At 40.3% G+C, this 10,679-nt stretch overlaps 1 protein-coding gene across 1 annotated transcript; it reads left to right on the plus strand.

The window, feature by feature from the left end:
• Positions 1–254: 254 nt before the first annotated feature.
• On the plus strand, positions 255–8,371 carry LOC122450296 (oocyte-secreted protein 1). The gene is made up of 5 exons (XM_043482555.1): positions 255–357; positions 3,914–4,095; positions 5,730–5,836; positions 7,100–7,186; positions 8,050–8,371. Exons 1-5 carry the CDS (start codon positions 282–284, stop codon positions 8,087–8,089), a joined length of 492 nt encoding a protein of 163 aa, XP_043338490.1. The 5' UTR covers positions 255–281; the 3' UTR covers positions 8,090–8,371.
• Positions 8,372–10,679: the final 2,308 nt, after the last annotated feature.

Here is a 10,679-nt window from a genome sequence, read left to right on the forward strand (position 1 = left end):
TGCCTCCTAAGCTTTGATAGTCATCATTACAATTTGTGCGTGAGTTTTACAGGCATTAATGTAGGCTTTCAAAATTCACTGTTCCAGGGGAAGAAAATATTTGAATAAAAAGTGCTAGGTTTCAGGCAATGAACCAATGATATAGTTATGGCATGCGTGTGCTGCCCAGAGTTGGTAGTTGATTTTTCACACCTGAGTGTGGCTTCAGCCATTTTGGTATATAAGTCCGCTGCTCCTAACTTCCCACTTCTTGAGTGGGATTTCATTTCCAATCTCAGCCAATGAAGCCTTCCTTGGGATTAAAAGGACTCTTTGTCCTTTTTTCTTTGACATGGACTTGTGCTGGGGATTGGTCAGGTATAACATCATTTGCAGAGGAGGATTTTTTTAAGTGTTGAAAGATGGAGCTTTCAACATGACTTTTGGATTATTCATGATTTTGGTCTCATTGAATCCTAGCGATAGCTGAGGATACATACAGTGAAGGAGGTTTATTTTAGATGCTTGATCTTGAGATGTTTTCTGAGACTCAAGAGTCTGCCCCAACTTGAGAGTTACTCTTCTCAACTCCCCTTCTCTTCTGACCCCTTTCAGAGCATGTCAGATTCCCGGGGCTCAAAGACTTGAAGTGGGTTGAATATAAGGAGTGTGGGGTGTCCTGGGCTGTGGCAGGACCTCAGAACTCTGTGAGTGTGACATGCTGGAAGGAAACCTTATCAAGGACTCCATTGTCCTTGACATTATTCTTCACAAATCCATTGTGTCTGAGAGGAAGAATTCAGATCAGTCGGGTGATCAATTGTCTTGGTTTACCTTATGCTTTTCCGGTTTTAGCACTAAAAATCCTCCTTCCTGAGCAAATGGGATGGATGCTTGCCCTGTGCATGAACTGTGGTATGTCAGTTTCTGATGTTGAAATTTCAGAGTTTCCGTAAGAATTTCCTTGTTCTTATCAGTTGCTTGTTCACAAGGCCACCCAGACCTGCTGTGTGAATCCTTGTAAGGACCGAAGTGTGTTTATCGTGTGCCTTTCTTTCCTTTCCTTAGGAAATATTTAAAAAGACAACAATAAAATCACATAAATACCCATTGACCCACTCTCCAGCTTTATTAAATCCACAATAATTGGCTACGTTTGCTTACATTTTAATTTCTGGTAGAATCAAAGTTCAGGTAAAGTTGAAGTCCCCATGGCCATCCTTGATTCTATTCTCTTCCCTCTTTGCCCAGATGGAAGCTTGGTAATTTTGCATTTCTCTATGCATTTTATAATTTTATGTCAAACTGATGGATCCACAAACCTATGTTTTGCAGGCATTCAAAACTATTATTTCTGTTTCATCCTACAGCTTTTGTTGTTCAGCACTGTTTGGAGATTTGTAAGTGTGGGCTTGGTTTAACTCTTCTCTGGTACGCTATTGAGTGAATCCATCCTAAATCGTTTTCGTTTTTCTGTTGACAGAGCATTTCCACGTTTGTCTGTTATGTGTTGTTTGTACTTGAGTGTTTTTTGCGCGCCACGGGTATGCAGGCCGGAAAACCAGCTCTCTCTGGCCCCACTGTTCTCTAACATGGTGTGACAGTGTAGTTCTCCTAGCAGAATGATAGCTGTTATGGTGTGACAGTGTAGTTCTCCTAGCAGAATGATAGCTGTTATGGTGTGACAGTGTAGTTCTCCTAGCAGAATGATAGCTGTTATGGTGTGACAGTGTAGTTCTCCTAGCAGAATGATAGCTGTTCTCATTTTCACCAGCACTTGGTGCTTGCAGGTATCTTACTTCTCGACAATCTGAGGGGAAGATAAGGATAACTCAGGCTTAGATTTTTTCTGAACTTTTACATTTTTAGATGATAACAGATTCATATGTAACTGTGTAATACTTGGCAGTTGTATAAGACATGATACAGACAGATAAGTGTACCTTTTACTCAATTCCATCCAATGGTAACATCTTGCAAAACTAGAGTACAATATTACATTAGGATATTGACATCGATTCAGCCAAGTTACAGAACATTTCTATCACAACCAAGACCCCTCAGGTTGCCCTTTGACAGTCCTGTCTACTCGCCTGAATTCCTCATGCCCCCTCTCTTCCCTCCCACCTCAGTCCTCTTATCTCTGGCAACTATACATCTCTTCTCCATTTCTCTGATCTCGTCATCTCAAGACGTTCCCTAAATGGAGTCATGCAGTATGTTAGTCCCAGGGACTGGCTTTTCCCATTCAGAAGATTCCCTGGAGATCCGTCTACATTGCTGTGTATCAATACTTCATTCTGTTTTGTTGATGAGTAGTATTCCATGGCATGGTTATACCATCGTTCAACCTTTCACCCATTGGAAAGCATCTGGGATGCTTCTAGATTTTTGTTATTATGAACAAAGCTGCTATAAACATTTGCATATATTTGGTGTGAATATAAATTTTTATTTTCCTGGGATAAATGTCAAAGAGTTCAATTTCTGGATCATATGGTTCTTGTTGTTTAGTTGCTCAGTCGTGTCTGGCTCTTTTGTGACCCCATGGACTGTAGCCTGCCAGGCTCCTCTGTCCTTGGGATTTCCCAGGCAAGAATCCTGGAGTAGTTTGCCATTTCCTTCTCATCTTCCCAACCCAGGGATCAAACCCACGCCTCCTGCACTGGCAGGCAGATTCTTTACCAGTGAGCTGCCAGGGAAGCCTGGGTCATATGTAGTCATATGTTTAGGTTTTAAAGAAATCGAGAGACTAATTTCCAGGGTGGTAATATTTTACATTGACACCAGCAATGTATGAATGGTTCAGTTTCTCCACAGCCTTCTTAACCTTTGATGTCATATTTTTATTTTAGCTACTCTGATAGGTATATAGTAATATCTCCTTGTGATTTTGTTTTATTTTATTTTTTATTTATTTTTATTAGTTGGAGGCTAATTACTTTACAATATTGTAGTGGTTTTTGCCATACATTGACATGAATCAGCCATGTTTTAAATTTATATTTAAATAATGGCTAATGATGTTGGCTAATATCTTTTCATGTGCTTATTTGCAATCTGTGCATTCTCTTAGTGAAAAGATTGCAAGTTATGTCATCTTCATTTGGTTGGTGAGTTTTCAGTATCCTCTGAGGCTCCTTTTAGTATTCCAAGTCGACTAAGAAGATTTATGTTTAGTGAAGATCACATAAATAGTCAACTTAACTCTATATCTCATGTCCTACCCAATCCAGTAATTTTAGGGTATTGTGATATTCTTCTAGAACCTAGCCCACATAGAAAACTATATTAGAAAATGATTCCTTTTCTCAGATACAAAAATTACAGTAATATTTTTATATTTTCCCTTATATTTAGAAGGGAAAAGAGAAAGCACTCAGACACTCAATTTCTATAAAAGCATAGTTGCTAGGTTTTAGTTTTTTGGACGAGTCTTTATTGCTTCATCAGCCCTTAGTTCATCCTTTTACACATCATGAAACTGTGCATACAAAGGTAGAAACAAAGGCTTGCTTAGAGGAACTTCAGTTGAACACGGGAGATCAAAGATGCTCTATACTTCATAGCAAAAATGGTATAACATATTGATAGTTACAGTCTTACAATGCCAGCTCTACAATGACTTTGGAGAACTGGATCAGAAGATTTTATTTTGTATTGAAGGATGTATGTTTGTATGGGTATTTTCAGAGGATGAAGTAATATGCTGAGACCATCTTTAGCAGACTTGCTCATCTCTAAGACTTTTTTTTTTTTTAAACTTAGCAGAAGAATGATGCTGCAGTTCATGGGGTTGCAAAGAATCAGTCATAATTTTGTGACTGAACAACAGAAGGGTGTTCTCTTTGTTTATGTTAACTGTGCTAAAATTGTCCAGGCTGATCTGTGTAACAGCAACACTAACAGAAAGTTTTTCTTTTCTACTTCTTAGCTGTGAAAGTACGCTGCAGCTACTTTTGGTTCTATGCCAAGATTAAACCCACACTATTTCAAAATTTGTACATGAATCCTGATGAAGCATTTTTAGGAGATGACTGCCCTGTAACCTACATTTCACCAGATGGTCATTATGAATTTTTCTACTATTCTAATAAATGTGGCATCATAACCAAAGTAAGAGGAATGGCTCTTTTACCTAAAGTCTGAATGTTGTATGGTTCCTTCAACAGCCCTCAAACCAGAAGTCATTAAGTTTTTATCTATAATATGGCTGGACTGATTTCTCTAATAGTCACATTCAGGACAGAGGAAATTAATGAAGGAGATGATAAATACTTACTTTCTTGTTGGGTAATAACTGCAAAGTCTAATGTGAACCTTGTAAATATAAAATTCAATTGGTGACAGAAAAGTCAGGAAGAAAACAAGTTAGAAAGCTTCCACATCTCAACAGTTTATCATGTTACGTTGCAGTTTATAAAGTGATATATTACAGTTTATAACGTTTGGCCTGGTGCAGTCAGAAGGAGGAAATAACATAGTTAAGCATCAGAAGATTTTTCAAAGTAAATGTTCCACATCCTCCAGCCCCACCCAGTCCTGCTCACCAGAGACTCTGACGGGCCTTACTGCACACAGTGAATGATCAACTATACGAACTGATAAAAAAGTTTGATTGGCATTTTGGCTTAACTTAAAAAAATGTTAGCAGCCTACAAAAGTTTGTTGTAAAATTACTTGCTATTTTGCTCCCTATCCCAAATGGAATATTAAATAGAATTTTTCCAGTCTAGCTGAAAGTCAAATATTGGGTTCCACAGAAAGCAAAATTTAAGGTGGAGTTGAGCATGCAGGATGTTTTATTAAGAAGTGTCTATTTTTATGCCAGTACCATAATGCTTTGACTAATATAGCTTTGTAGGATAGGCTTTTTCCCAAGAGGAAACAGTTCTGTTGATACAGCTATAGATTCAGTGCGTCTGTGGGAGGGACTACGTTTAGGACCGCCTTAACACTGCCACTCTGAACCAGACGGAGTGTAACTCCTGATGCCCCCGCTGTGTTTTTCTCCGATTGCTTTGACTATTCAAGGTTTCTGCGTTCACTACAACTTCGGGGTAGTTTCTTTCCTGTGGAAAGTATCACTGGGGTTTGGATAGGGGATGTATTGACTCTGTGGACAGATTTGGGTAGTATGAACAATATTAACTCCTCTGATCCATGATCATGGGATAGCTTCCCGTTGTTTGCCTTCAATTCCCTTCACGAAAGCCTTGTGATTTTCAGTGTTAGATATTCTACTGCTTAGTTAAATTTATCACTAAGGATCTTATTTTTTGATGCTACTGAAAAAAATGGGACTTTTTTCTTTATTTTTTCCATGTATTTTGTTGTTATTGAACAGAAACACAACTAACTTCCCTGGGATTTATAGTGAGTAGGGGCAGCTCCCAGGTTCCAAAGTGCACTCTTATGGGCTTAGAGCTCATACTCGCTGCGACTAAGCAGTATTCCAGTTACAGCAGTGTTTCTCAAAAGGAGGTATAACCAAACTTTCTTGAATTTGAATCACAAAGATCTTTTTTCTTTCCGTTAACGAGTACTGACTGCCTCTTATACACAAGCACTGTGCCAGATTTTAATGCTTGTGTCCATTTAGAAGATAAGTTAGTTTCCCATGAACAGAGGTTGACTGTGGTCACTTTTAGAGAGCTTGAAGGATCCACAACTTCCTATTCAAATAATTATCAAGTTTCCTGAGGCTCTTGAGACAAACGTCTGCTTAAAATCTTTCTTTGTCCCTTTAGACTTTCCAGGAGAGTCTTCTGCTTCAGACTAAAGTCAAATACATCTCAAGTAACTCCAGAGACGCCGCTGAAATGCCACTGTCCTGTGTTTTCACAAAACAAGCAAGGTGTGCCAGACTCCTCCCCCGGTTCCCGGCTCCCTCCTCGTTTTCAAGCTAAGACACCAACCCTGAAAGGTTAAAAGGCATAACTAGGGGGAAAAAAGACACAACCCTATTGGTAACATCAGTTTGTTGATTCCTGGCCCTATATATTTCAGAAGTTATTTCAACTGTCTTCTAGGAAAAAGAGTAGCCTGCCAGGCTCCTCTGTACATGGAATTTTCCAGGCAAGAATACTGGAATGGGTAGCCATTCCCTTCTCCAGGGGATCTTCCTGACTCAGGGCTTGGACCGGGTCTCCTGTCTTGCAGGCAGACTCTTTACCATCTGAACCACCAGGGAAGCCCTGTATATAATAATACTAGGGATACTGAAAAAAATGGAATGACGATTTTTTTTTTATACAACTGTCAGAGTCACTGAAAATCTGATACATCTTAACCAGATCTTAATCAAATCTAGCTATTTTGAAGTTTGAACCCGCATTCAAGGTTCCTGAAAGAAATAAGAAAGTCTAAATGATAGTATATGAACTCACTAAAGATTCAAGGTCAGCATGCTGGACTCAAGATATAGGGAGAGAGATGGAACATACTAGAACAGAATCCATAGGTTAAGATTAATTTTTTTGGTATCTTACCAACTTTTAAGAAAGCCTGTAATAATCAAGCTTTTTAGATCATAGCAACTTTGATCAGGTCTTGGCAAACTTCTGATTGTTGGTAGGACTTTATTTGGATAATTTTTCTGTTAGGTTCTTCTGGTTAAAATCTTGATCTGAGTTTCCTTTCTCCCAGTGATTACAGAAGAGCCTCACTACATAGTGTTCTTCTCATAGATGATAATAATAATAATAAATAACAATTAACATTTATTAATCACCACACTCCTGCACTGTTCCAACACTTGTGTAAATGGATTTGTTCTTCATGACAGCTCAGTGAGATAGATACTATTATGCCAATTTAGGGGTAAGGAGGTTGAGGCACAGTGAAATTATTTACCTAAGATCATTTTCTGGTAGATGGTAGAACCAGGAAGTAAACCCAGAGTTTGGTTTCTGAGCCCATGTTACTCAACACCACAAACACCACCTGCGATGTTCTGGAACAATAAGCAGAAATCAATCCATCTATTAGTCATAGGAATTTGGTCTGAAGTTCAGTCTTGGAAACAGTAAGGTCTGAATAGGTCTTAGATTCATGTGATATTTCTATGTTTTCTTCCCTCACTTTAGTATGTACCCTTTTAATCTTTTTTTTTTTTTAGCATGTACCGTTTGTCAAATGAAACTGAAAGTGGAGATGGTGAAACCAGCTCTGCAGACATGGAAGTTGCTTATATAATGCAGTCACAGTAAGGGTCCTCACAACTGGCATTTTATGATTTTGTCCATGCATGTCCTAGACAAGAGCCAATACAATTGGCAAAGAAATGTCCCCTAATTGTACTAAGGCGTTTTGTACCTAAAAGCTTCCGATTCAGGAATGGGCAGTTCACACCTTCTTTCCTGTGTTTGTTGGAGGTGTTGCTGACCATGTGCTTTTGTTCATATGTCACTAACTTCCAGGGATCCCATCTAAGTAAGAGCTGTCCTTCTGGGGTATCGCATGAAAGTCCATAATAAATGCAAAGATGAAAGAAATATCCATCAATTCCAACATCAATGGAGTTCTGAATCTTAAAAAAAAAAAAGTGTCAAACTGCACCTACAAAGTGGAGGCTTAGATACGTTGGTAATCCCTGGTGAAGTGAACATAGAAGTGCCATAATGCTTGCTGGTTACTTCTTCCAGGAAGGACTGAATATCTTCAGGCAGTACAGTTCTGTGCCCTTGAGCCACATCTAAAGCAATATTAAGATAAATCCACATGCATGTTAATTCTGGGTTATCAATAAAGAGGTGGAGCTATGCTATAGAAAGTATTGGGATAGTCTTAGAATATTTCAGTTGTACCTCATAGTTTAACGAGGCCAAAGTATCCTTGTTCACTTAAACATGCACTGCACTTGAATCATTAAACACTTAAGGATATTGTCCCAAGGGTAAAATGTTTTCCTTTCTCTTGAATTCTCCTCTTTCACTTTTAATCTACACCCTCTCTCCCATCCACCCCCCCACACACAAAAAAAACTGCTTTTCTGATGAATAGCAAGCTCATTGAAATAGTTAAATTATGTTTATATTGGGACTAATTTTAAACTTTCTTCTATTTCAGGAACGATCTGAATACTATATTCTCTCCGTGTGCCAAATGATGTAACTTACTGGAAGAGAAGAAATGAGATCTATGTTCAAAGGCAACTTTTACAATGACCATTTAGGACTGAAGATTTCGTGTGCTGTTTTATAGAAATCAGAGCAGCTGGCATGGAACTGAATGATACCCAATTGTCTATTTCAAAAGCTAATTTTTGATTTTAAATCAAATGGCATGTTGCCTTCTTATCTTTTTTTTTTTTCCTCAAAAAGACACTACCCCTGCTTTTAACTCTATGGAGACTTATTTATGAATAAAGTGTGTTCTATTACCTGTCTGTAATTATTGAAGGCCTGTGTCATTTTAAGCTTTGATGCTCAGTATAAAGAGGTTTTTAAAGGCAAAATGACTAATTCTTCCCTGCTTGGTGGCTGATTCATAAGCTTAGCTAAGGTTTAGTGCTAGTTGGATCATTTATTCATTTCATGAACATGCCCTCATGGAATTTACAGTTTGGTAGGGCCCAGACTATTAAAAAAACATATTCTGTAATATTCCAGGAGTGGGGTAAATGCTACTTAGGAGAAACGTGTGGCAGAGAAGGGAGACTGGGAACATCTGGGTGAGGGTGGCCGTCCTGCACGTGGCGTCAGGGAATGCCTGCCTGGAAGGCGGCTGGCAGGAGACCTGAAGGGTGTGAGGGAGTGACCTCAGAGACCCGGGAGGGAAGGTTCCGCAAGGCTGTGGAGACGCTATAGCGTCCCTGAGGACCCCAGGCCCAGAGTGCTCACAGCATCAGGCAAGTGTGGTCGGCGGGGGAGAGTGCTAATACACGAGGTGAGACCGTCCTCCCCAGAGCAAGGGCAGCGGGGAGGGGTAGGCCAAACAGCCTCTCAAAACTGACCTGCCAGCCTTGGTTTTTATTTGAAACAGCAGGGAGAGTCACTGGAAAGTCTCAAATTGAGTGACGACATCGGACTTGGGCTTTTTTTCTTACCGCATCGCCCTGGCCGCTGTGCGCAGAACAGACACAAGGGGGCGCAAAGGCCGAGTGTTGATCGGTCGCTCAGTCGTGTCCGACTCTGTGACCCCAGGGACTGGAGTCCGCCAGGCTCCTCTGTCCATGGGGCTCTCCAGGCAAGAACACTGGAGTGGGTTGTCATTTCCTCCTCCAGGAAAGGCTGAGTAGGGAAACCATATTAATGTCCGTACTCTCGAGTGGGAGGGTAGGAGGGCTTGGTAGACCAGTTCCCAGAGTTCTCATCGATGGGTGGGCTGTCCCTTCAGGGGACTAAGCAGTCTGGAGAGTCTTTTTTTTCCTTCTTGCAGTGAGAGGTGGTGGTACCGCTGGTGTGTTACTTGAGGCTACGGGGCACCGGCCGGGGATGACACTAAACGTCCTACAGTGAGAAAGATCGCACTCGCTACCTCCGCCCCCGCCCAACATACACAACAAAGAATTGCCTGGAGTTGAGAGCCCTGGGTTAGATGGAGCAGTGGAATAAACAGAAAGTGCTCAGATTTTTGAAGAGATATATACCCGTATAGATATATCAATATAATCTGAGAAAGATTTGCAAACATTTGGATATGGGGGTATAAGAGAGGAATCCGGGAGACTTGATGATATTTGAGCCTCTGTAAAGTGGGAGGTGCCACTAACTTGGTAAGAATGTGGGAGATCCTGGTTTAGAAGCTCTGTGTGGCAAATGTCAAGTGTGAGATGTTCATTACATCTCTAAGTGGAGAGAGCAAGTGGGTCTTGAACAGATAGGTCTGTGTTCAGAGGAGGTGGTCCAGGCTGGATGTAGAAAATTTGTATTCATCAGCAAAAATTTAAAGCTGATAAGACTGGATGAGTTCAAGCAAAAAAAGCGAGGAAAAGAAGATAACTGGTTCAAGGCTCAGGTCTTGGGTTTCCGATATTAAGAAGTAGCTGAGAGGAGGCAGAAACTTCAAAGGAGGAAACCAGTAAGGCAGACTGGAAGCAAACCTAGCCGAGACTGAAGTCCTGGAAACCACACAGATGGAGGCAATAATCACATCACTTGTTCTTGAAAGGTTAAGTAGGATGGGTGAGAACCAAGAATTGACTGTTCACTCTAGCAACAGGCAGAGCACTGATGACTCTGGAAAAAGTGGTTTTGGTGGAGAGGCTATGCTTGAAAGTCTGTTGGATCAGGTTTAGGAGAGGATGGATAAGAAGTTGGAGAAAGCAGAAATCCTAATTTGAGAAGATATGTGCACAACAATGTTCATAGCATTTTTTACAATTGTCAACCAATGGAAACAACGTATCGACAGATGAATGGATAAAGACATGATACACACACACACACAGAGACACACACACACATACACACACACATACACACACACACACACACACACACACACACAATGAAATACTACTCAGCCATGAAAAGAACAAAATCTTTCCATCTGCAGCAACGTGGATGGTTTTAGAGGGCATTATGCTAAAGTGAAATGTCAGACAGAAAATGACAAATGTCATACAATATCACTTATATGTGAAATTTTAAAAATATGACCAACTAGTGAATATCACAAAGAAGCAGACTCACAGAAAGAACAAACTAGTGGTTATCAGTGGGGAGAGGGAAGAGGGGAGGGGTGAGCCTACGGTA

This window comes from Cervus canadensis, chromosome 11, assembly GCF_019320065.1.
Source record: "Cervus canadensis isolate Bull #8, Minnesota chromosome 11, ASM1932006v1, whole genome shotgun sequence".
Taxonomy (NCBI): domain Eukaryota; kingdom Metazoa; phylum Chordata; class Mammalia; order Artiodactyla; family Cervidae; genus Cervus; species Cervus canadensis.

What these genes read in the sequence shown, in the direction of transcription:
- LOC122450296 (XM_043482555.1), top strand. Translation starts at nt 282, where the DNA reads ATGAAGCCTTCCTTGGGATTAAAAGGACTCTTTGTCCTTTTTTCTTTG. An exon ending in AATGTGGCATCATAACCAAA is followed by an intron (nt 4,096 to 5,729) that starts GTAAGAGGAATG and finishes TTGTCCCTTTAG; the next exon opens with ACTTTCCAGGAGAGTCTTCT. An exon ending in GTTTTCACAAAACAAGCAAG is followed by an intron (nt 5,837 to 7,099) that starts GTGTGCCAGACT and finishes TTTTTTTTTTAG; the next exon opens with CATGTACCGTTTGTCAAATG.